The sequence below is a fragment of the Neovison vison genome, chromosome 1 (assembly GCF_020171115.1).
Source record: "Neovison vison isolate M4711 chromosome 1, ASM_NN_V1, whole genome shotgun sequence".
Taxonomy (NCBI): domain Eukaryota; kingdom Metazoa; phylum Chordata; class Mammalia; order Carnivora; family Mustelidae; genus Neogale; species Neogale vison.
Genome location: NC_058091.1, coordinates 121,351,426 through 121,376,268, shown reverse-complemented (window position 1 = coordinate 121,376,268; position 24,843 = coordinate 121,351,426). Strand labels below are relative to the sequence as shown.

General features: G+C 54.5%; 1 protein-coding gene across 2 annotated transcripts; it reads right to left on the bottom strand.

Moving 5' to 3' along the window:
* Positions 1–1,494: 1,494 nt before the first annotated feature.
* Positions 1,495–23,816, bottom strand: NOTCH4 (notch receptor 4). 2 transcript variants are annotated; one of them, XM_044255814.1, is made up of 31 exons: positions 23,618–23,816; positions 22,770–22,851; positions 22,282–22,574; positions 20,508–20,855; positions 20,310–20,432; positions 20,128–20,193; positions 19,957–20,016; positions 19,685–19,840; positions 19,194–19,388; positions 17,706–17,819; positions 16,470–16,583; positions 16,261–16,383; positions 15,320–15,479; positions 14,362–14,507; positions 13,928–14,080; positions 13,606–13,723; positions 13,298–13,385; positions 12,784–12,934; positions 11,763–11,947; positions 9,001–9,253; positions 8,654–8,766; positions 7,349–7,872; positions 6,393–6,776; positions 6,108–6,283; positions 5,388–5,607; positions 5,160–5,232; positions 4,918–5,056; positions 3,969–4,264; positions 3,600–3,747; positions 2,987–3,084; positions 1,495–2,804 (listed from the first exon to the last, which is right to left on the bottom strand). In XM_044255814.1, exons 1-31 carry the CDS (start codon positions 23,673–23,675, stop codon positions 2,091–2,093), a joined length of 5,871 nt encoding a protein of 1,956 aa, XP_044111749.1. In that variant the 5' UTR covers positions 23,676–23,816; the 3' UTR covers positions 1,495–2,090. The 2 variants fall into 2 exon arrangements, with proteins under 2 accessions (XP_044111749.1, XP_044111741.1); XM_044255806.1 differs by having other exon boundaries at positions 19,957–20,193.
* Positions 23,817–24,843: the final 1,027 nt, after the last annotated feature.

Sequence of the window (24,843 nt, the reverse complement as noted above, 5' to 3'; positions counted from 1 at the left end):
CACAGAGACTGGGAAAAGCTCCTCCAGCTGCAGTAGTGGAGGGTGTTCATGATGGGGAAGGACTCTTGGCCTTTTCATCTTGGGTCTCAGTTGACCCCCCAACCCCAGGCTCTGTTCTCTCTACTCCCCTCCTCCCCTTCAGCTCTTTCTGTCAACACAGGAACTAGCTACACAGGAAGTGGTTTTACTCCTCAGAACCCCCCTCCCGCCCCCAGGCCCCTTTCCTAAGAGGACCCCGATATAGGCTTTGACCCTCCCCTGTGTCCCAACTTCCCAAAGACCTATGGGGACTGGGAGGGGCATGGTTCCAGTGGGAAGCAGAGGACTCAGGCCCAGGGATGTAGGGCCCTCAAACATATAGCTCTAGGAGTGACTTCAACACCACAGTACCTATTTGATGAATGTGCGTTGAATAGTTATCCCTGCCCTCCAGGTGCTTACAGTCTATTCAGGGTACAAGATATGTACCAAATGTGAGATGAGGGTCAGGGGTAACTTTCCTCTACTCATGAATGAAGGATACAGAAATGGAAAAGGGAGACAACCACCTCCCTGGCGTGGTCTCAGTGCTGATCAGGCTGCTTGGCACCAGGGTAGGAGCAGGGTAGGGATATTTTAGTACCTCTAAATGGCAACCTGCCATATTATGTTTACAGCTGAGTGGCTTAGAGCATGAAATGTGATGAGATCGGGTTCTACCATTTAATGCCTTGCGATCTTGGGCAAATAAAATCTCTGTGCCTCAGTTTCTCAGAGTAAAATGGAGTTTTAATAGCACCTGCCTTGTAGAATTGATTTGAGGATTAAATGTGATAAAAGAATTTGGCATATAGTGAATGCTCAATAAACGGTAGTCACTATTAGTTTTTTAAAAAAAAATACTTTATTTAGTTATTTGACAGAGAGAGATACAGCCAGCGAGGAAACACAAGCATGGGAGTGGGAGAGGGAGAAGCAGGCTTCCCGCTGAGGAGGAAGCGGAATGGCGAGGGGTGGGGGGAGAAAGGTGTTGGGGCCCAATCGATCCCAGGACCCTAGGATCATGACCCAAGCTGAAGGCAGTTGCTTAATGACTGAACCAGCCAGGTACCCTACTATTAGCTTTCAAAATGCCTCATGCTTCCATGTCTCAGGCCCATCACCATTAAAGAGGTGTAACCATGTTCCTGAAAGGTGGATAATGTTTGAGGTGCTTCTCTCCAACTTGAGGCTTTAGGAATAACTAAATGCCTTTGGAAGAGGACAAAGGATATGCATGGTTTAGTGTGTGTATGTTTGTGTGTCTGGTTTCTCCCTGGGCTATGAGAGATTCCTGCTTTCAGATGATACTCCAAATTAACACAGTACCCCCAAATCTACTTATTCTTGCTCTTGAACTGTACTAAAAGCCTCCATCCAAAGGGATGACTTTGATCTTAGGGCACAACATTCTGAAAACATTATACAGTAATTTAATATTTTTCCCATCCCACTCAACTCTTCCAAAAAAAAGGGTTAACATTTCAAATAAGCTTTATTATGGGGTGACAGATTAAAGGTTCTTAAATAGAGATAGAGGTGAGAAGAATGGCGCCTCATCCCTGCAAAGGATTGTTGAGGAAAGTGGTGAGAGTGCAAGGAATCATCAGCTGGAGTGGCGTTGGCCCCCCACTTCAGCACCTACACAGTGCCTGGCACATAGTGGGCACTCTAAATATTTGTCAGCCATTTGTAGGTGGTGGGTGTGATGGGTGATAAGGGGCTTCCTTTGGATACAATATACAGGAAAGAACATCTTACATCTTAGATGTCTGCAGTTACTGGTTCCAGTTCAGAGGTACATCCCCAGTTCCACTCCACCCTTGGGTAGCCCCTCACCCTTATGCCCTGGGAGAAGGGCTAGGCCCCCGTCGTTCCAGCACCCCAAACCCTTTTTCCAGGGCTGCAGCTTCTCCACGTGGAAGACGGAGTGGGCATACACTCATCTGGGAAAGGACAGCATACTCATGACCCCTCACTTTTGGGGCTCTGGGATCTTAAAATCTGGAGTCTTTCCAGATTGTCCCAGAATGGGTGCCCATTTTTAGAATCCCTCCCTGTCATGTAGCGTCCTACTCTTGACCCTCGCCTTCCGCGCTTAAAGGTATTACTTGGTGGGTTGGGGGACCCCAGGCAACTTGAGGGGATCCCCGCTCGGGGGACGGCGTAAGGCAAAGAGGCGGAATGGGAGTGTTGGAGGTGGGGCCGCAGGGCCCTAGGGTAACCCAATCGCAGGGCCAGTCATCAGCCGAGGCCCCACCCCCGCTTCCGGAAGCGACCCCGGATCTTCCTTGCACTATTGTAGGGTTGGGCCGAGGCCCGCGCATGCCTGCAGAAAACCTACGGGCTCCCGGGCGCAGGCCTCCTCCAGCTCCTCCTTTCGAAAGACCCTGGCAATGCGAGTAGGCTCCGCTCCCGCGCGCCGCCCATTCTACGGACAAAGTCTGGGCCTGCAGACATGCTCCGACCCCGCGCGGGGGGGCTCCGGCCGACAGAGTCCTGCAGCGCGATGGGGCCCCGCCCCCCCGCGGGGGCAAGCTGCCAGACGCTGTCCGCGAGCGCGGGAAGGGGCCCGCCCCGCGGCCCCGCGTGGTTTTGTGACGCGCCTCCAGTGACCCCGCCCCCTCCAGCAGCGTCAGCAGATCCCAGTGATTGCGCTGTCGGGCGATGTCCCCGGGCGCTAGCCCGGCCTGGTCGCGCAGTCCTCGGGCCGCTCCCAGCCCAAGCAGCAGCTGAGCCACTTCCACCGCCCCTTCTCGGGCCGCGAGGAACAGCGGCGTCTGCTCCTGTGCCAGAGGAAACCGCCAGGGGGCGAGGTCAGGGGGGCCACGCCCACAGAGTGGTCCTTCCGGACTCCACCCACTTGGGCACCAGCCTTTCCCCCTTCAGGTCGGGTGGCTTCCCGCGCTTTCCGCCATTCCCACGCCCTGTTGTGCTTTGTTTTAGTAGAGCCCGCTCCTGGTCTAACCCTGCTGTCCTGGGCGTCTTTGTCGGCTCCGGCCTGGAGAAGGGAGCGGGCAGCCCGGGCGTTGTTCACGGCGGCGGCCCAGTGCAGCGCGGTTTTTCCTAGGGAACGACGTGGGTGGTTGTTACTCCGAGGCTGGGAAACAGACGCCAGGGTTCCTGTTTCCCACGGATTCTGGTTTTGGGGGAAGGACTTATTTGGGCCCGCGGGGGTTACCTCAAAGGCGGAAGCGTTACCCGGGTGACCGCCGGCCGGCAGGAAGCCCTGCTTCTCTTAGCGTCACCGGCGCGCGGGAGGGACAATGGGGCATTGTTCTGGGCTCGGTGGGACCGGGAGACCTACCCCCACTAGACCTCTCCCCCTTCTCACAGACACTCCTTCCTCAGCCTAGTTTCCAGTGGGTTAGGGCAGTGTGGGTATGTTGTTGAGGATCACAGGGTAGATTCCATACTGACGTCGCACTGCAGATTTACCACCCTCATGGCTAGGTGGGAGGGGACCCCCCCCCCCCCCGTCTGCAGTTGGACTCTCTGCTGCTTCCTTTTTTTGCATCTTCTCTCACACTCCATCTGTGCCACTTCTCCACAGCACAACACCAACCTCTCCAGATCCGTACCCCATTTATCTCTGGCCCCCACATCTGCTTGGGCTGCGATCAGTTCTTCAACCAGGTCCTCCACCGCCAGCCTGGCGGCCAGCATCAGGGCTGTGGTCCCGTCCTCTGTCCGTGCATCCACGGCAGTCTGTCTGCTGCGGAGTAGGAGCTGGGGGTCCAGAGAGGGCCAGTGAACCCTGTTTGTCCTGGACTGCTCGCTCAGGCCCCTCACACTCTTAACCAGCTCCCAGTCCATATTTGGCCATCTGTTGTTTCTCTTTCAGACCCCCAATCTCACATCACCTTCCTCTCTGCCAAACCCTAGGGGATGCTTTTGCCTTGCCCTTGTAAGCATCCCTTGTTCCTTTAGCGACCCCAGTGTGCACTGACCTGGCAAACCTCCCGAGCATCAGCAGCCACAGCAGTGTGCAGAGGGGTGCGCCCTGCTCGGTCTGGTTGGTTGGGGTTGGCTCCAGCCTCAAGGAGGCGGCGGGCAGCAGTTGGCCGGGAGAATCGGGCAGCCAGGTGCAGGGGCGTCTCCCCAGTGCCCACAGTGTGAGCCTGGGGACAGGCCCCTCCACCTAACAGGGGTTCCCAGGGCTCAGGGCTTCCCAACCATGCCCCCTGGAAGGTCCTGGACTCCACTCCCCCACAGCAAACTGCTGACATCAGGGGTGTTACCCCGTCTGTGGATGGGAGACATGAAGAATGGGAGACAAGTTAGTCAAAAGGACGTGACTGTGGGAGGAGAACATGACAGTTCGGGGAGAATCATAGCCGGAGGTGTCAGGAAGCCCAGCTCTGGCTCTTGATTTTGTGTGTCTTTAATCATGACTTTTTTACTTTTTTCTGTGCTTCGGTTTCCTCGTCTGTAAAGGAGCCAGTGTGCCTTAATTCTTAGACATTCCAGGCAGTGGTTCTCAAACTTGAGTCTGGATCAGACTTACCTGGAGGGGTGGTTAAAATACACAGTCCCTAGTATTACAGTAAGTAAATGCCTTTTAAAAAAAGAAAAAACCCTCAGCTATGAACAAGTGTTCTGGTTTCCTCTCACTCACCTAATGTGTACCTCAGTGATTGACAGGAGTTTGTAAAGCAGTAAGACAGCAGACGTAGGATTTCTGAGTCAGTAGCTCTGGAGTGGAGCCTGAGAATTTGCATTTCTAACAATTGCCCTGATGATGCCTGATTCTTCTGTCCCGGGACCACACTTTAAGAATCACTATTCTAAGGCACTAACTCTAAACTTAATTTTCTCAGTTCTAATATCAAAAGACTTTCTGATTCTAAAAGAGTCAACGGGAATTTTCCTTTTCTTGGTCTGGGTTAACTCACATACCAGGTCCACGTGTGTCCACGTCAGGGACATCCATCTCTGATTCCTGGGGAGGAGTCAGCATGGCTGCCTGGGGGAGCTCCTGACAGTCACTGCTCAGAGGCCAGAGCTGGCATTTGGAGGGTGAGGCCGTTTCTTCAGCCTTGGGGATCAGAACAAGGATGAGTGAAGGAAGGCTGACTCTTCCCTTCAACTCTGCCATTACCTCAGGACCATTCCTGCCCCAGTACTATCACGTGGCCCACCTCCTCTCCTTCCTCGGGGCCTGAGCACATCACAACTCCATCCTCATCAACTTCTGCCTCTGGCTTCAGTGCCCTGGAAGGGGGTGTTTGGGTAGAGGACCTTCAGGGTCCCCAGGACTTCCAGCAGCCTTCCTCCCCGTCTCCCCTTCCTCTGTCATCAAATTCTGATCATAAATGCCTCCACAGAAAAGGGTTCCCTCCCTGAACCCCTTTCCTCCTCACTCTTACTTGAGGCCAATGCTGTCTTCACCCAGGGGAGGCCGGCGTCTGCGGTGAGCCGGCTGAGTTCGAGGCCTTCGAATGAATCCAGGGGGCAGCCAGAGGGCCCCATGCTCTCGGCGCCGCCTCCGGATGAGCTGAAGAACCAGAAGAGCCCCAAGGGCCAGGAGAAGCACCCCGGCCGCAGGGGAGCACAGCACAGGCCAGGGAAGCTGGTTGGTGGGTGGTGCTGGCGGGAGAGACACAGTCACAAAAAGAGACCATTTCTCTTGAGGCTGGGAACTAACTGTGAGACCTCTGGGCAAGTGCAGTAACTTCTTTCATCAGTTTCCTCATGCAAAGCGGGAATCATAATAGTACCTGCTTTATGGTGTTGTTGGGAGGATTAAATGAGTTGATACTATAAAAAGCCCTTAGAGCAAGGCCTGGCCTGTAGGAAGTGTTGTATGGGCTATGATTCTTTCCTGTACTGTGAGCTGTTTGACAGAGGGATGATTGCACTTAGTAGAGGATGGACCAGATGATAAAGGTTAGGATAAAGTACTTAGGGAAATGAGGAAGGAGACTGAAGGGCAAAGGGGCCATGAGGAGATCCAGTTAGAGAACGAGGTTCACAAGGGTCAGTCTCTACACCTACCATCTGCAGTCCCTGCAATCCTGTGTCATTTGGCCTCCATTGCTGGAAGTGGGTCGGGAGCAATGTCAGGGGAGATGAGGGGGGTCACCTACCGGTGCCAGCACGAGGATGGGCAGCCAGTAGGGGTCCCGGCAGCAGGTGCTCCAGGGCCCCCACTGCCGCCATGGCGGCGAGGAAGCGGAGCAGGAGCCCAGGATCCCAGGGACAGCGGGATGCAGGGTGGTCAGGGCCACAGCGGGACAAATCCACACCCATCACCACCACAAACCTGTAGGGGAGGTGCCCCAGAGACCCCTGTGTTGGTCCCTGGCTCCCTTCCCTCCACCCACTAAAAAGCTGGTGTCTGGCGCACCGCTCCCCTGGCCCCGCCTTCTTACCCAGTGCTGAGAGAGTCGGTCTCCTTGCCCACAGGCTGTGTGTGAGGGGTTGCTCTCTCCTGATGGGAGATGTCCGGGGTTCCTCCCAGCTCCTCTTCGGCCTGGGGCCCAGGATAGGGGTACACCATGTCCTTGCCATCACTATCCTTCCTTACCCAGAGCCCCACTCTCAGAGTCAGGGATAGCGCCCGGGCCAGGGCAAGCAGCTGCTGGTCCAGGGCTGGGGGGCTCAGCACCACCAGCAGGGCCAGGGAGGGCCCCCATTCTGAATCCCCATCTTTAGGCCTGCAGTCACCTCCATCCCAGCCACATTCTGCAGTGTTGCAACCTTTCTCGCAGTGCCCATTGTGGAAGTGATCGTGGCAGTACTGGTCATAGGCTGGACTGTAGGGTGAGGAAAGGGGGACTCAGGATTCCCAAAGAAACCCGACCCCCTTTTTCATTCCAGAGAGATGTCTGATATTCCACTGCCTCTAGGTACTGATTGCTAAGTGGGGAGAGCTCTGGAGCAACGGGCTTAGTCAGGTCCTGGATGGCAGGTAGCCCAGACCCTCTAATGTCTGTCACACCCTTGTGTCACACCCTCCCAAGCACTCCTGTCACCCTGAAGGAGAGTCCAAGGCCCAACCAGGGGCGCTGGTTGCTAGGGTAGATACTCCATGGCAATGGGCACAGAGAAAGAGGCTTGAGGTCAGAGGTCCCACAACTCTGAGAGAGGAGGCCAGACAGAGGTGGTGCCCTCCTTCCTGGTCCCCATGTTAAATATTGATGCTGCCCTACTCCCCTGGACTGGAGCCCAGTGTCTTCTACTCCTACTTAGCAACGGTTATTAGGGTGGAAACTCCCCGGAGCTTGAGGCTGTACTCACACTGCAACCCAGAGGCATCTATGTCCTTCCTCCTGCCTCACTCTGCCCTCCCCCACACGTCACCCCCAAGTCAGGGTTTCAGGCTCACGTGCAGGTCGGAGGAGTCTCACAGTCGTAGCCATCAAACAAACACTCAGCAGAGTCACACTGCGGGTGGCACTGCCCATCCCGGAAGAGAAGCCAACACTGGGAGTGGGAAGGGCAGCCCTTCCAGGGGTCCGGGACCCCCAGAGAGCAGTCTCCCCCATCCCAATTTCCTTCAGGGCCGCTGCAGCCAGCGTCACAGGCCCCATCTCCACCTCTGCCCTCGCATCCCTTTGCTCCAGGCCTCTGACACCGGGGCCCTGGGGAGCTGGGAGGGCAGGAGCATCGGAAGCCTGGGGTCCCAAGTCCAGGGATCTCTGAGCAACTGCCATTGTGTAGGCATGGAGAAGGAGGGCCACAGCCGTGAGGAGCCGGAGGGGTCAGGCAGTCAGGGCCCCCGTAGCCACGGAGGCAGGCACAGTGGGGTGGGAAGCCAGGCTTGGGGGAGGGCAGACACAGGCCACCATGGTGACAGTGATGGAGGCCACAGGAGGGGGCTCTGTGGCTGCAGGTGGGGCCCTCAAAACCCTGTGAAGAGGAGAGAGAGATTGGGGGAGGCCCTTTATTATTCTTTCAACCCTCCCCCAGACAAGCAGACTCTCAGTGGGTCTTATAGTCTCATATCTGGAAGGGGCCTCAGAGAACATCAAGTTCATCATTTTATAGATGTTGAAACCATGGTCCGTGGTACTTTCACACAATGACATATTGCGCAGTGGTGAAAATAGATGAACCACAGCTGTGTGCAACAACCTAGGAGACTAACCACCTACAGAGTGGTAGTAATTAATATCTTTATCGCTGTACATAGGGTTATATACTTTTCCTTCTCTGGAAGGGGAATGGGATAGAGGAAGACATAAGCACATGTGAGTTATTGTTTATCGGTTTATGGGTGTTGTAAGAAGAAATCAAAGAAAGACATGCACAAATCAATGATGTTAGTGTACCATGAACCAAGTCTTACAATTAACCTGATCTGAAGTCCATAAACACACACACAAACACACACACACACACACACACACACACACAGGTAAAAGAACTTATCCAAGGTCTCACCCAGCTTGACTTTGGGGTCTTGTGTTAGGCAGTGCCTGTGATTTCTGAAAATTCCATTCATGCTACCACCTGATCCTGCCTTTCCCCCTGAATTGGTTCTGAATCATTTACCACTGTAACATGGGCTAGCTTTCACAGTAATAGACCTCTAGTGCTCCCTGGGCTCCCCTCTAGGATCCCAGTTCAGGCATTCTCACCTTGCATCAGTGTTGGGGGCAACAGAGAAGACAGCTTTGCGTTCACTCACCTGGGGGCAGTGGCAGGTGAAACCCAGGGGTGGTCCTACTTTAGTCTCACAGGACCCTCCATGGGAGCAGGGCTGGCTCTGACAGGGGTCTGTCTCCACTTCACACCACTGGCCTGTGATGGGGTGGGATCAGATGTCACACCCTGCTTCTGTCACTGCCTCCTCCCTAGCTCATTCCTGGGAATTAACCCAGCCCTACCTGCTCAGGCAGGGGAATCCTGGGCATAGTCTCTAGGGTGTGGTGTGGAGGCAGGGGGATAAACACAGTGACTAGGTTGCCTTGTGGGTGGGGATTGGGAGATCAGCTGTGCCCCAGGTGTGCCTGCACACACCCTCCCAGGCCTCACCCGTGTATCCAGGCAGACACTGACAGTAGAAGGCATTGGCCAGAGAGTGGCAGGCTGCTGTGCCTGTGGGGTGGCAGGGCCGGTCCAGACACTCGTCTACGTCCCCCTCACACCGCAGCCCCACAAAGCCTGGAGGGCAGGTGCAGTAGAAGCCTCCAGCTTTGGGGGTGCAGGTCCCATGGTTGTGACAGGGCTGGGATTGACAAGCGTTGGATTCCTTTGAGCAGTTCTGTCCACTGTAGCCTGGGGCACACTGTAGGCAAAGAGGGTCAGACAGGGAAGCAGTCATCCCACCCATCCCAGCGCTACTTTGGACCCAGCTCAAGATCATCTGCCCAGCCTTCTCCCCACCTTCCAGTTCAAAGCATCATTCAGTTTACTGTCAATTGCAGCCCTGTGTAGCCCAACCCTTCTGTCTCAACTCCATGACACACCTTCGTTCAGTGGCTTGCAACTTAGCCCCTCCAGCAGTCCCGAAGCATCTTAGGATCCACTGCCACTAAGCAATAGGTCCATTTTTGGTAAGACCTCCTTCCCCCACCATACCTCCACCAGGCTCTGTCATGCTTTATCATTTTTTAAAAAATATTTTATTTCTTTATTTGACAGAAACAACCAGAGAGGGAACACAAGCAGAGGGAGTGGGGGATGGAGAAGCAGCCCCCATCTCTGGCCCCCTAACCCCCCACCCCCTCCAGGGCAAGCAGGGAGTCCAGTGCAGGGCTCAATCCCAGGAACCTGGGATCGAGACCTGAATTGAAGGTAGACGCTTAACGCTTAATGACTCAGCCACCCAGGCATCCTTTGTTGATTAATTTGTAAGCATTTACTGAGTGCAGACTTTGTGCCGGGCATTGTTTTAAGGACTAGGAATATGAAGAGAATTAGAACTCCTCCCCACTTCTGTTAAGTTCTCATTCAACCAGAAGAGAGAGACAGCATTTATTACATGGTTTCTATACATAACCTCACAAAACTCTCCCCCAAAACCCAGCAGATGTATCTCATTTGATTCTCACTTTATAGAAAAGGCAACTGATTCCTGGAAATGCTGAGTGACTTGCACATGTCACACTTCTAACTGGTGGCAGAGCTGGGATTCAGTGCGAGTCTGTGATGTCCTAACCAGTGCCCTTAAGCATTTGGGGCTTGCTTCATGCCATTCTGCTAGTAGGAGCAGGGTCATTGCTGAGGTTCTGTACCATGGGCTTAGTTCTTGCAAGAGAAAGGAGAGCATGTAAGAACACAGTACCAGCAAGGCTTCCGAAAGGCGGAGAAAAGAGGGAGTTAACAGAGAATCTGGGGAGTGGCCAGAGGGTTGAGAGAAGCAGGTGAGTGGGGTGTTTTGGGGATGTCTGAGAGAAGGAGTCTCAGGAAAGGGGAGGTAAAGCTGAGTCATGGGTGCAGGGCTGTTCACTACTAATTAGTACATTGCTTTCATGTGTGTTTGAATAAAAAATTTAAAAAGTCAAAGAAAATGTTTAGGGGATCTGCATCATGTCTTTTATTCAAAGTCAGGGTTCTTTTTTTTTTTTTTTTTTTTTTTTAAGATTTTATCTATTTATTTGACAGAGATGACACACAGAGAGAGGGAACACAAGCAAGAGGCCTGATGCAGGGCTTGATCCCAGGACCCTGAGATCATGACCCAAGCCTAAAGGCAGATACCTAACGACTGAGCCACCCAGGTGCCCCTCTTTTTTTTTTTTTTTTTGGTGTGTGTTTGTGTGGCACAGAAGAAGAGGGAGAGAATCTTAAACCGGTGCCATACCCAGCCTGGAGCCAAATGCAGGGCTGGATTTTATGACCCTGAGATCATGACCTGTGCTGAAATCAAGGTCAGATGCCTAACTGACTGAGTCACTCAGGCGCCCCCAAAGCTGGGAGTTCGGAGTACAGGCATCAGGCTGCTCCGACTTGAATCCCAGCTTTGTCTCTGCTGCTCGGTGACTGGAACCACCAAAGAGAGGCCCAAACCCAGTCTGGAGAGAAGTTAGGGAAATTTTCCTGAGGAAGGCACCTCTTGGGCACCATCAGTGGAAGAGGGGTGGGGAAGAGCACGAAGAGCCAGTAAACGGGGTGTGCAGGGAAGCCAGCAGCTGCTGGAGCAGAGAGCAGGAGTGTGGGCATAGGGTGGGATGAGACCCGGGAGGCAGGCCGGTCACCAGGGCCTCGGACTTCACTGTCAAAGAGGTGGGCAGCCACTGAAGGGGTTTAAGTGGGGAGTGACAGGCCAGCTTAACATTTTCAGCAGAGCACCTGGTGGTGGAGTAAAGGCTGAGCCTCTAGGGCAGGGACAGGGAGCTCCAGGTGCCCAGGTAGCCTGCAGCAGAGGCCTGGACGGAGGCAGTGGGACAAAGGGTGAAGGAGGAAGGCCAGAGTTGATAAAGATTTAGGAGGCAGGGGCGCCTGGGTGGCTCAGTGGGTTAAGCCGCTGCCTTCGGCTCAGGTCATGATCTCGGAGTCCTGGGATCGAGTCCCGCATCGGGCTCTCTGCTCAGCAGGGAGCCTGCTTCCTCCTCTCTCTCTCTCTCTGCCTGCCTCTCTGCCTACTTGTGATTTCTCTCTGTCAAATAAATAAATAAAATCTTTAAAAAAAAAAAAAAGATTTAGGAGGCAAAAGGACATGATTTGGGGATAGGTTGGCTGTGTGGGGTAAAGAAAGGAAAAGCAGATGAATGCATTAGTGCCCTGCCCAGTGGCTTTTCCCATGTGCAGCCCGCCCTTGTCTCCCCTCCCCATTCTCCTCTAGGCCTGCTCACCTGGCAGAGATAGCCGCTGGGCTGGGCTATGCAGGTGGCCCCATGCTGGCAGGGCCTGGATTCACATGGGTCCACCCTGTCCTGGCATATGCTGCCTTGGAATCCGGGAGGGCAGCGGCAGAAGTAGGAGGAGCCTCTGTCAAGGCAGACGCCTCCATTCTGGCACAGGGAAGACACTTCTGTGCCTGAGGAGAGAGGCAAACAGGGATGGATGTAGCTAAGTGGAGAGGAAAGTTTCTCAGGGGCCCCAGACCTAGAGCAGCTCTTGGGGATCACTGACATTCCTGGGGTGGGGGGAGGCCACTTGGAGCCAGAGGAGTCAGTAACTTCTGGTGCTGAAAAGGTTGTAACATCAAGATCCCCCTCCTGCCTATTGTGCCAGAATGGGGAGAGATACCTCCTGTTAAGCTTTTTAGATCATTATAAGCAACTGTATTCTTAGTTTAAAACAAGTCTCAAGGAAGAAAGAACTCAAAGGAAACTTTGGGAGGGGGGTTAACTAATGGGCTAAGTCTGTCTCCTGAATTTGCATCCTCTGATGTTCCCTCACTGTGGTTTCTATCCTTTAAGCCCACAAGAGGCTCCTGCTTGAGTTCTGTTCATAGTAAGCCTCATATGAATGAGGGGTATGTTCTTTTACAAGGGGCTTGGCCCCTAGTGAGTGGGAAGCAGCCGTTGAGTTGAGTGAAGTGAAGTGTGGTCCACTCTAGGTGAGTTATGATTGGTCATGACAGAGTTGGGTTGCTTCGCAGTGAGCTATGTCCCAGGGGTTGTGTTAAGCTGGAGTCTTGTTGGCTGGACGGGTTGGTATTGCTTGAGTTGTGTTGAGCATGGGGATAGAAGCTAAGTGGTGGTAGGCTGCCCCAAGAGCTGTAGCATCAGTAATAGTGTTTGGTTTGTGTTACTTTGACTCTCAGTTGGTTGTTTTGGACAAATGTTGTGTGTGTATGCCATCAGGGATCAGGTAGAGGGGACACCCTTACTCTCTTCATCTGCTCCCCCTTGGTCCTTGGGTCAGTACCTTGGCTCAGAGCAGCCTTCTGACAGGACAGTGGCAGGTTACAGAGAGGGCCGGTCCATCCTTGGAGGCACAAGCACTGGAAGGAGGGCCCAGTCTGGAGGCAGTGGGAATTGTGTGGACAGGGCTTCAGGGCACATAAGTCCATCAGAGTCTGAGGTTTGGGAGGGAGCAAGAATCAGGACAGAATATCATGTGTTTAGACCCAGAGAAGGTTTTCAGCTAGCTCCTCAAAATCCTTACTTCTCAAACTCTCTCCTGAATGGTCTGGGGACCGGTGATAGCCCCCCTCCCACCCTGGTTTCCTCTGATACCCACATCCCAGAGCATCCCTGGCATCAGAAATCCTTTCATTCTTTCTATTCCATGCAAACCTCACTCCACTCCTAGATTCCAGACCCCCTTTCCTGTGGATACCTCTCCCCAGCTCCCTGCTCTGTCTTTTAGTCCCAGAGACCCTTCTACCAGAGCCTTCCAGCCACTACCCTCCTCAGCAACTTGGCTCAGCACCGCTCACCTGGCAGCTGCCTCCTGTGTAGCCAGGGGAGCAGAGGCAGTGGGGGCCCTGGGGGCCATCTTGGCAGGTTGCCCTGTTCCTACAGGGGCTGGAACAGGACGGACACAGGGCACAGTGGGAGGAAGTCCGGGCAATCAAAGGGGAGGGAGGTTGGGACGTGATGGTGAGATGCGGAACCAGAAAGGGAAGCAGAGTGAAAGGATCTGCGATATGGAATTCGAGGCAGCCTGGAGCCCCAGAGGAGATGGAGAGGAAGGGTGGGAAGGCTGAGGGGGTCCCCTCCCTTCCTCTTGGTGGTCTTCGCTCACTTGTCAGCGCAGCTGGGACGGGTCCTTTCCTCACAATGTGGACCCTGGAAGCCCGGAGCACAGAGGCAGGAGAAGGTGCCTGGCCTGTTCACACAGGTACCCTCATTGAGGCACGGGGCTGGAGAGAGGAGGCTGTGAGGGTTTGGGTTCCTTGCCTGTAACCTGACCTGTAGCCTTAGTCACACCACACACAGGACACACACGCCCTCCCTCCTGTCCCCATCAAAACAGCACCCCATTATGGCACCCAGTTATTTTGGCACCCCCCGACCGGTTCCTCTATCCTCTTGTGGCCCAGCTGGAGGATGCGGTGGGCACTCACCAGAGGCACAGTGGTCAGTGCTGGTCTGGCAACGCGGCCCAGTGTGGCTCAGAGGACAGGTGCAGGAATAGCCCCCCGGCCTGGGGCTACAGGAGCCACCATTGAGGCAAGGCCCTGAATGACAAGCTGTCACCTCCTCACTGCAGGTAGGTCCTGAGGGAAGTGAGTAGGGTCTGAGAGAGGGAATCCTCTTCTCTCTTGTCTTCCTCCACTCCCCTCCCCTTCCTTTCCCTCATCTCCATCCCTATTTTCTCCCATCCAACCTTTTGTCTTTTCTTACTGCCTCTTGCACATCACCTGTGTTCCCTATAGCCTGTGCCCCGTTCTCCTGGGTGGTGACCCAGACCCAGAGTCTTGGGACATGTCTCTACTGGCCTTGCCCTCGATTAGAGGGTGGCCAGCCCAGAATGTCTGTGGCTTAGGGAGGGCCTCACCTGTGTAGCCTGGGGGGCAGGTACAGTTGTAGCCAGAGGGCTGGGGCTGGCAGGTCCCCCCATGGGCACAGGGCATGGATATGCAGCCCCCCAGCTCTGCTTCACATTCTGGTCCTGTCCAGCCCACGTCACACACACATGAGGATCTGGTCATGAAAAGAAAATGGAGGGTTTTCTTCTTCTGGTGGGTGTTTTTTCACTTCATCCTCTCCATCAATGGTCAAACCCCTAGGACCTCTTCTTTTTTTTTTTTTGCCCTGAGACTCTGGCCCCTTTCTTCAGTGGCTCTGCTCTTAGCATTGTCCCCCTTCCATACTCTACATTTCTCCTGTAACTGTTTATTGTCTCTCTTTCCTAATTAGAAGGAAAGCTCCATGAGAGCAGAAGTGTTGGGGCACCTGGGTGGCTCAGTCGGTTAAGCATTGCCTTCGGCTTGGGTCATGATCCCAGGGTTCTGAGATCGAACCCTGTATTGGGTTCCCTGCCTAGGAGCCTGCTCAGGAGCTCAGGGTCAGGAAGCCTGCTTCTCCCTCTCCCTCTGCTGCTCCCCTGCTTATGCTCGCTCTCTGTCAAATAAATAAATAAAAATCTTAAAAAAAAAAAAATAGAACAGACACATTATCTCTTTTGTTCTGTGTGATTTCTCCAGTCCCTAGAAAAGTACCCACACATAGTAGATGCTCAGTATTTGTCTAATGTATGATGAATTGGCCCTGGGATCTAATGCTTTTCTTTCTGCTCTGACCCCCTAGCCTTTGGTTCCCCCCATGATTTATGACTTCTGCCCCCATGGGACATCACTCACTAGTTGTGCCCTCAAATTGGCAATGAGCTCAGCACTTTGCCATCTCCTTCATCTTCTCTCTTTGTCATTTCCCGTAGGCTCCCTGCTCACTGGCTGTGCTCTGCCCTCGTTGAGAAGGACAGGGGGACGGTGCAGGGAGGCCTGGAAGTTTACCTGTGGCAGTGCCCATGGTGGCAGGTGCAGTTGCCCTCAATGGGAGCACAGCCAGGATTCCCGTCGGGGCATAGGCAGTGGGCCTTGTCTTCCCGATCCTGGCACTTTCTCGTGGGCTGGCACAGGTTGGGGACACACACAGGAATCTCACAGACATGACCTGCAGTGGGGAGATGGGAGAAAACAGAGTCCCTCCATGTCCTTGATGGGGCCAAAGCCACTTCTTATGTATGACTTGCTCACACCCCATGAAGCTGTCCTTCAGTGGCTCCCTATTGCCTCAGGATACAGTCTAACTTCTTCAGAATGACACACAGGGCCCTGTGTGACAGGATTTTCCTGTAACTGCTGAGCTGCTCAGTTTTCCCTCCACACCTTTGTGCATGCAGTTAACCTGCAGCTAAAACAAGCAATCACTCTATCATGACAAACTCCTACTCATTCTTCAAAATTTGGCTCAGCCATCACCTCCTCCATGAAGCCCTCTTATCTCTAGTCTGGTCGGCTGGTCCTTTGTGCTCCTATAGAATCCTGTGCAGTCCTCTCCTAGAGTACCTTTGGGCCATAACCAACAAGACTTCGCGGTCTCTCTGCTCTAGATTTAAAGCCAGTTGAGGAGAGCAATTTTCTTACTGTGCTTGTGTCTGTGTCTGGCAGAGGAGACACTTAATATGTTTTTGCTAAATAAGCAAATGAATGGTTTCCTGTGGAACCCTAATCACACATGATTCATAATTGGGCCCAGCATGTGCCCTAAGGATGACACCTGCCGTCAGCCCCAGGTTGTACAGTTGTGCAGGTTGCGCATGGAATAACTCCAAGGGGTTCCCGTCTCCTTCTCTTCTCATGTCCCAGCCCTCGAATGCCCAGTTGTGACCTCTGCCTCACCCTATATGGGCTCAGCTCTCCTGCCAGTCCTTTCTAATACCTCCCTGGCTGACCTGTGAAGCCAGAGGGGCAGAGGCAAAAGAAGGCTCCGGGGAGATCCAGGCAGCTGGTTCCAGCGGGGCATGGGCCACTCAGGCACTCGTCCACCTCTCCCTCACAGCGCGGGCCTTCAAAGCCTGTGGCACAGCAGGAGGGTAAGGAGCCTGACCAGAAGTCTGTCCTTTGCCCCACTCTCCCCTCCAGTGTTTGAGCCCTGGTTTACCTGGGAGACACTCGCAATGGAAGGATCCAGGCTGGTCCTGGCACTGCCCCCCATTGGCACAGGGAGAGCTCCCACACTCATTGATGTCCTCCTCACACTGGGACCCAGTGAATCCTGGTGGGGCAGGGAGTGAGTGCGGAGAGATGGCAAAGGTTGTCTTATGTTTTTTTTTTCTTTCCCTCCCTCCTTTCCTTCCTCCTCCCTCCCTCCCTCCTTTCCTTCCTTCCCTTTTAGTGATTTTTCTCTAGATTCATTAGGCAGTTTGTTACAAATATTTCTGACTAAGCTGTACAGGTATGATTTCATGGATTTAAATAAGAAATTTAGAGTTAATACTTAGAGTCTTCTCTTTACATATGTAGAAATTACATTGGTACAAATGGCAATGGAAAGGTTCTTGTTTCAGATGGCTTGGTTTGGGGGTTTGTCTACATGTTTCATTATATAATGAGGCACAAATTTCGGGGCTTCTCAAATACCGATTTGAGTTTGAGAACATAACAGAGAGTAACTTGGTAAGTTCATTCTTCATATAAATAAGCCGTAACTGGATATTTGTATCAAGGCTAAAAATATATTGTGTGAAAGCATAAATGCAAGTCCTAGCCCTTCCCCTCACCAGGAAAGGTGAACCTAGAGGGCTTCCCAGAGAAGACACCTGGGCAGGTGGAGAGAACAAGGGAATGATGCTCAGCCACCCGCTATCTGTGTGACTTTGGGCAAGCTAATCGAGCTCTCTAGGTTCCGGTTTCCTCCTCTGTAAAAGGGAACATACCTCATGGTGTCATTGAAAGGATTAAATGAAGAATGTCTGAAAAGTACACAGCCAAGTGCCTGGCCTGGAGTAAATATTCAATAAACATCCATTATCATCAGAGCAGGGAACAGAGGGGTCTGATGAAGCTGGAAGAGGAAGGCCAGGGCAATGTTCCCTGTGTCCAGGGTGAGCGGTGCCAGGACCAGCCCCGGATCCCTACGAGCAGGGAGAGCACACAGAGGACTCTGGAGGAGGGCTGGAAAGGGTAGTTTGGGCCATTTGGCAGGGCAGAGATGAAGATGGGTGAGTATACAGGGAAGACCTGGGGAAGGTAAAAGAGAGTTTGGGGGGCAGAGGAGCTGGAGAAATGGGGGCCTCCTTGGCCAGGCCAGAGTGAGCTTCAAGAGGTTTGGGGTGATCGCAGGGCCTGCACTATGGTTCAGAGTGGGGCAGAGGGCTGGAGTGGGATCGGCACTCACCGGGCAGGCATTCACACCGGAAGCCGTTGAGCAGGTCGTGGCAGTCGGCCTGGTTCAGGCATGGAGCTGAGGCACACTCGTCTGTCTCCACCTCACAGAGCTGCCCTTCTAAGCCTGAGGACATGGAGGTGTGGTGCGGGTTGAGGCTCAGCCAGGTCAGCCCTGCCTGGACAGCTCACCCCTTCTGCCCAGGAGGCCCGGGTTCTAGAACCAGTATGTGTCCCCATCAGGCAGCCCCTCCCAGGGTATGCTCTGCCTGCGGGCTGGAGATGAGCCTGCGGTCTTGCTGCTCTGCTGTGTAGCTCTGCCCTCTCCAGATGAGTAAGCTCAGGGAGCGGGGCACCTGCTGGGATCTATGGGGGCAGCAAGAAGTACCTATTGGGGCCACTCTCTGCACAGAAGGTGGGCTCACCCGGCTGGACTAATGAGCCTGGAGGTTCTCAAGGTACAAGTGAGACAAATGGGCATCTACTTAGAGGAGCTTCAAGTCTCTTGTTCTACCCAAGTGGGCCTCTGTGCCAGGGAGACCAGGAATCCCCAAGGTGGGTATTTGAAGGGCATTTGGGGAGTTTGTTTGTCCCATATTTGTCCTGTATCTTCGCGCTTCTCCTGGTATCCACAGTCTCACCCTAAACTGAAACTGGATGGGCCTCCAGTCCTCAGCTGCCTCCCACTTCTTGCCTGGGGAGTCTGCTTGTGAAGATCCCCGGCATCTATCCCTGTCCCTTGGATTGCTGGACGGTTTTCTCCGCTTTTGACCTTGGATGCTGCTCCACTGAGAAAGGCTGTTTTGTGTAGTGGTTAAATCTACAGAAGCCGTGGGTTTGAATCCCGGCCCTGCCACTTACTATCTGGACAACTCACTTACCTTCTCTGTGCCTCAGTTTCTTCATTTATAAAATGGGCACAGCAACAATGCTGACCTCATAGGATTGTTGCAAAGATGACAAAAGGCATGTAAGATGCTCAGGTGGTTCCTGGCATGAAGTAAGCTAGTATTTTTCTGGTTTCATTCAGCTTCCTGGTATTGGCTATATGTCCCTGAGGAGAATTTCCTGTGGCACCTTTTTTTCTGTTGTATCAAATCCAAGCACACAGGCCCTTTGAGATTTAAAGCGCCTCTACAGGGGAGAGTTTCTGTGTTTAGGAGGAACATTCTGAGTTGGCATGAGCAGAGGCTGCTGTTCTGCTCTTTTTTGAGCAGCTTCTGTGTATAGTGGACCAGGCTGTGCACTTTACAATGACTATGAAATGAATGCTCTTCCCTCACCCAGACTTGAGCGGCGTGAAGCTCGCTATCATCTGTGGCAGCCCTTCTCCTAGGAGCCTCAGGTATCCCAGAACATTTATCTGGGGTGGGAGATGAGAAGCATTCTTTGGTAATTGAGCCTAGCTAGCCTGGGGCCGTTTGTATTCCGCAGGGGTCATGACTGGGGGGTTCAGGATTAGTCCCCTGATTCTATACCCAAGGCCCCATGCATCTCATACCTGGTGGGCAGAGACAGTGGAAGGTGGCGAGCAGGTCCAGGCAGGTGCTGCCGGGGTGGCAGGGCTGGGACAGGCACTCGTTGTGATCAGCCTCACAGCGGGAGCCCGTGTAGCCAGGGGGACAGAGGCAGTCAAAGGAGCCAGGGGTGTTGAGGCAAGAGCCGCCGTGTTCGCAGGGACTGGGGCCTTGCTGGGCTGGGAGGAGAGAAGAGTCAGGAGTCCGCAGGGGCCCGGGATGGAAAGGCAAGGAGGCCAGACTGCCAGGGAAGGCATGAGGGCCTGTTTAGAGAGAGAGCCAGTGTCTTTAAGACACAGAGGGACTAAATGAGGTCTGGAGGGTGGAGCATTGGTGAGAAGACTATGTAGGGAAGAGATGCCAAATCTGGGCAAAATCAGGAAAAAAGAGATGATTGTGTTTTTCACTTGAAAAACAATTTGCAGAGGCTGCTTGGGGGCTGAGAGAGGCTCTGATGTGGGCAGGGGTGCCTTACCCATCTGACACTCATCCAGATCCTGGTGGCAGGTGGGCCCTGAGTAGCCGGGCTGACACAGGCAGAGTGTGGAGCCCGTCAGGGGATTGGTGCTGCACTGGGCTTCCCCGTGGCACGGCTGGCTCAGGCACATGTCCTCCATGTGGCACAGGAGTCCTGGAGGGCAGGGTGGCTGTGAGGCTCTCTAGGGCCGCTCAAAGCCCCCAGCTGTCCTTTTGGTGCCTCTCTCACTTGCTGTCTCTACCGCCCCCTCCCTGGGCCCGCTGTCACACCTGTGCGTCCGGGTGGGCAGAGGCAGGAGAAGGAGCCCACGCGGTCAATGCAGGTGGATCCTGGGGCACAGGTGGCAGCAATACAGTCATCTAGGTTCTCTTCACAGCCTGTGCCTCCCCAGCCGCTCACACACACGCAGTGGAAGCTGCCAGCCGAGTTTTGGCACGTACCACCATTTCTGCAGCGAGGGGGACCAGAAGCCTCACATTCATCCACATCTTCAGAGCAATCCCAACCTGCAGGGTTGGGTGGGAAGGGGACAAAAGCTGGAGCTGGGAGCCCTGCAAGGAGGGGAGGCCAGGGGCTGACCACCTGGGTCGCAGGTGCTCTGGACTTGGCTTACATGACTCACCTGTCCAGGCCTCTGGGCAGAGGCAGCTGTAGGTGCCCAGCCCATCCTGGCAAGTGCCCCCATTCTGACACTGGTGGCCAGCACAGTCATCTGAGTTCTCCTCACAGTCCGGGCCTGTGAAACCTGACAGGTTCATGAGATTAGCTGAGGGAAGGTGCCCTCCTTACTCAGGGAGAGGGGCTGCGGGTTAGGACACACCTTGGGGGCAGAGGCAGAGATGGAAGGTAGAGTCTCTTCCTGGAAACAGCTGACAGGTGCCCCCATTGGAACAGCCACTAGAGGGGCAGGGTCCTGGCTGAAGGTCACAGTGTGGATCCTCTCGCCCAGTGGGGCAGAGACACCAGAAAGATCCCAGCGTGTTATGGCAGGAAGTGCCCTTGGGGCAAGGTCCCGGGTCCAGGAAACACTCGTTGATATCGTGTTGGCAGGCATGGCCCTCGAAGCCGGGTGGGCAGAGGCACTGGATCTGGGGGTGTGTGGCCAGACACACCCCTCCATTGATGCAGGGGTTGGCAGAGCAGAAGTCCTGAAGCTGACACTGCTCACCTGAGCCAGAGGACAGAGAGGGCTGTCAGTAGCACTACACAAATCCCAGCTCATCTGAGAGAATGCAGCTCTCAGGCTGGCTTCTCTCTGTGGCTGATTTTCATGTTTCTTTCCCTTTCCTCCCATACCTGCTTTGCCCTGCTCCACCACCCCTCGCCATTCTGGAAAATATGACATGTGGTTGTTGGTGGGAGCATGGCTGATTGGCCCTGCCGGAGAAACTCTGGGTCACCTTTCCTTGGTGGGGAGGTGGGAACTCCCAGGAGACTTAGCATTTTGCTGCCCCCCACCCCTCCCCACCGCTGGCTGTGCACCCTCGGGCAGTTCTCTGGCCGCTCTCCTCTGGATTCCCTAATCTTTGGGTGGCTACAGTGTTCCAGATGATAAGGAGAGCCCCCCTCAGCTGCTGGCACAGGGGCAATGGCCAGGGGGTGGCTGGCACTGAGCTAAGTCAGCCCCGCCTGAGCATGGCCCCTGTCCTTTTCTCAACAACTGTATGTGGAAATCAGCAGACAACCAAGGACATAGAGAGCTAGTTCAAGGGCACACGCTTCCTTGGTGGTTGGGCTGAGAATGGCTGCCCAGAGCCCCTGCTCCGAGCACGGGGCCTGGCAAGTTAACACTGATGGTGCTTGTCACACAGCCTGGCCTCTCACCCCCAATTCCTCAGAATTACCTGGGCAGTTAAAAAATCTCCATGCCTGGACCCACTCCTGACCCACTAAATCAGCCTCTCTGGGATGTTCAGGGGCTGAGCATGGCCAAGTGTGAGAAGCCTGGTTTCTAGTCCACTGCTCACAGCGCACTTTCCTACCCCCATGGCCTCCACTACCCTATCCAGTCGTCCAGTCCCCTCCATCCTCGTAGTCAGAGGGGCCTGCCTCTCCAGGGGCTCTCCGCTGTTCTGCACTCCCGACTGCTTCCTCAGGCTAGCACACCCTGCTGCCGGGGGTCCCTCACCTTGCCCCAGGGCTGCACCCCTCTTCCCAGGGTTGACACCCATTCCTCTCTCTGGGCCAGATCCCTTCCACCAGCACATTTTTCCAGGCGCTGTCACGGGCTCCCACTTCTCAGAGAGAGGCCATTCAGATGTCTATCAGGCAGAATCCTGGAGGTTCCCCCTTCCCCCACCTTGTGCTGGGCAAGAACCCTCTAGCTGCTGGGTGGAGGGGCCAGGAGAAGGGTTAGGGTGGTACAATAAGGGGGCTATGGCAGTAACCATTCACTGACGGGTTTGGAAATATTTCAACATTTTAACCATTGGTACCACTGGGCTGGTGAAGGTCAGTGTCTGGTAAATGGTCAGCAAGAGTAGCTGCTTGATCTCACAGGCTTCAGAAGGGCTCCCTGTCGCTCAGACTCCCGTTCTATCTTTCCCAGCCCCTGCTCCTGCCTGTCCCCTCTCCCTCACCCCTGCAGTGCTCACCTGTCCATCCAGGCAGGCAGAAGCACTGTGGGCGGCCTGAGGCCTGGATGTGGCAGCGGCCCATTTTGGAACAGAAGGAAGAACAGGGGTCCTTGAGTTGGGCCTGGCACCTCTGGCCAGTGAAGCCAGAGAGACAGGTGCAGGAGAAGCTGGGGGCCAAGGGAGAGGGAAGGCTGGGGGAGCCTGGGAGGGTGGGAAGCAGGGCTTGGCAGCTGCCCCCATTCTGGCAGAGCTGGGCATCCAGGCAGGGGTCAGGAAACTGGCAGGTCTCACCCAAGAAGCCAGGGGCACATCTGAGGGCGGGGAAGGGGGAGAAGAAGACTCATGTCATTGGGCCCTCTTTGCCTTCTTGCCCACCTCCCTTCTTTGCTTTCCTTTCCCTTCAGAGCCTTTACCACCTCCCTTTCTCCTTCCTTCCCAGTCCTCCCTCCGCCCTGCGCCGCCCCCCACCCCACCCCCAGTCTCCCTCTCCCAGGGAGCACACTCACTGGCAGGTCCCTTGTCCCTGAGATAAGTTCAGGCAGGTGCCTCCGTTGGCACAAGGCTCTGGGGAGTCCCCACAGTGCAGCACTAGGGATGGAGATGAGGATGGCTTGAGACTGGGGAGATTTGTGCTCCCTGTTTCCTCCTCTAGCTGCTTTGGAGGGACCTACCTGCACCAGCTCCACACACGTGCCCACAACCACCACCCGCTCGGTTCCTGGTCCCCACGTGGTGCTCCAGCCCCAGCCCCTCCCACCCCCAGGCCTCTAGATTCTTTCAGCTCTTAATCCCCACCCCCTTTCCTGTTTATTCTCCAGACTCCCAAGTCCAGCCTCAGGCTCCATCCCTGGGAAGCAGGACAGCCGGGCTCAGGACGGGGGCCCAAGGGACTCCAGGAAGGTGAATGGCTGAGACGTTGAAGGGATTTCCTCCCGGAAGGGCCCAGCATTGAGCCATCCGGCGGGTGGGGACAGCTGGGCCGGGGAAACGGACTCGGTCAGCCCTTGACCTTCCTGTGTCTCCATCTCCTGCTTTCTTGTCGCAGCCTCCCCTTAGCAGGTGGTCCGTTTTTTTCCCCTCTTCACCTCCTAAATGCGATTGTGAGGGCCTGCTGTCCCCCGGCTCCAAGGCCAGCTGGGTTTTCCGTGGGGGCAGGCACCTTCCCACCCATTCCCTTGATAGTCACCATCGCTGTGACTTGTGCAACTCCAGGGGCAGAGTCCTCCCTCCCTGTGTGAAACTCTCCTCCATCCAGTGTCCCCTCAAAAGCACGGGGCTTGGCCCTCTGCCCCCAACCCACCGACAGCCTCTTAAGGAAGATGGGTCCCCTCACTTCCCCTGCCCCATGCCTCACCTCTGGTCTTGACGACTGAGTGACACAGCAACAGCAGCAGCAGTGAAGGCGGCTGCATTCCAGAGCACCAGCTCAGACCCTGAGCCCTTCGCCGCCCTCTCAGGCAAGGACCCTGAGAGCCCTCACTGTGGCCGGAGCCACCTCCTCTGCTCCCACGGCCCCTTCCTCCTCCTCTGCCTGCTGCAAGCCTCTCGTCTGAGCTGTTTCCTGAGTCACACAATGTCCTGGACACCCTAGTGATGGGAGGGGGAGGGGGAGGAACATTGAGGAGGATGAGGGAGGGGCCTTCTGTCCCTGACAACCCCGGGGAGAGGGGGTAGTGGGACTGTGGGCTGGAGGGCAGGTGATAGGAGGGGAACCCTGGGCTGGGGGTGGTGCTGGGACTGAATCTTATTGTGTGGTCTCCCCTTTCTAGAGATGAGAATGGCAAGGTGGCTGCCCTTTGCCTTGGGAGGGTCAGGACCGGGAAACAGAGGTGTGAGGTGCTGGGACATCTCTTCCAGGTCCGTATCTGTGCTTCCTGGACAATCTGCAACTTTCCATAAGTTGAAACTACTAACCTTGGTGGAGGGAACCCAAGGTACTTTCTTGTCCTTACCTTGGCCCTTGCTGGGGACTTAATTTTCTCCTTTTGGGGAATAGGCAAGATGCTGGGCTGGTTCTGGGGGAAATCTCAGCCTGCCTTTGCCCGAGAACGTGTAAGAACATCATCAACGATAAATGAATGTTGTTTATACTAAAATCTGCAGTCTGGATTATCCACAACAAACACTACATTTGGGTAGCTTCCCCTTCCCTCCCTCTACCACAGAGATCCCTCGGATGCAAAGAATGCCATTTTTTTCTTTTAAGATTTTAGTTATTTATTTTGAGAAAGAGAGAGTGTGTGTGGGGGGTAGGAGCAGAGGGAAAGGGAGAGAGAGAATCTTAAGCAGACTCTGAGGTGAGTGTGGAGCCCCATGTGGGGTTTAATCTCATGACTCTGAGATCATTACCTGAGCCAAAATCAAGAGTCATACACTTAACTAACTGAGCCACACAGGCGCCCCAGGAATGTCAGATTTTGAATTCAAAATTGTAGTAAATAAAATGACAAAAGAAAATTCATTGCCTTGACTCATCCTACCTTTGTGAGTCAACCCAGGACAGCTTTGGGGTCAGCCACACACTGAGTTCCTTTAGTAGCACTGAAAACAGAGAGTCTGGGTGACAGGAGGTGTCATCCA

Coding starts and splice junctions, on each gene's coding strand:
- NOTCH4 (XM_044255806.1), bottom strand. CDS start 23,675: ATGCAGCCGCCTTCACTGCTGCTGCTGTTGCTGTGTCACTCAGTCGTC. Junction 11,948..12,783: donor GAAGGCTGCTCTGAGCCAAG/GTACTGACCCAA, acceptor CTCTCTCCTCAG/GCACAGAAGTGTCTTCCCTG. Junction 5,608..6,107: donor CCATCCTCGTGCTGGCACCG/GTAGGTGACCCC, acceptor CTCTCCCGCCAG/CACCACCCACCAACCAGCTT.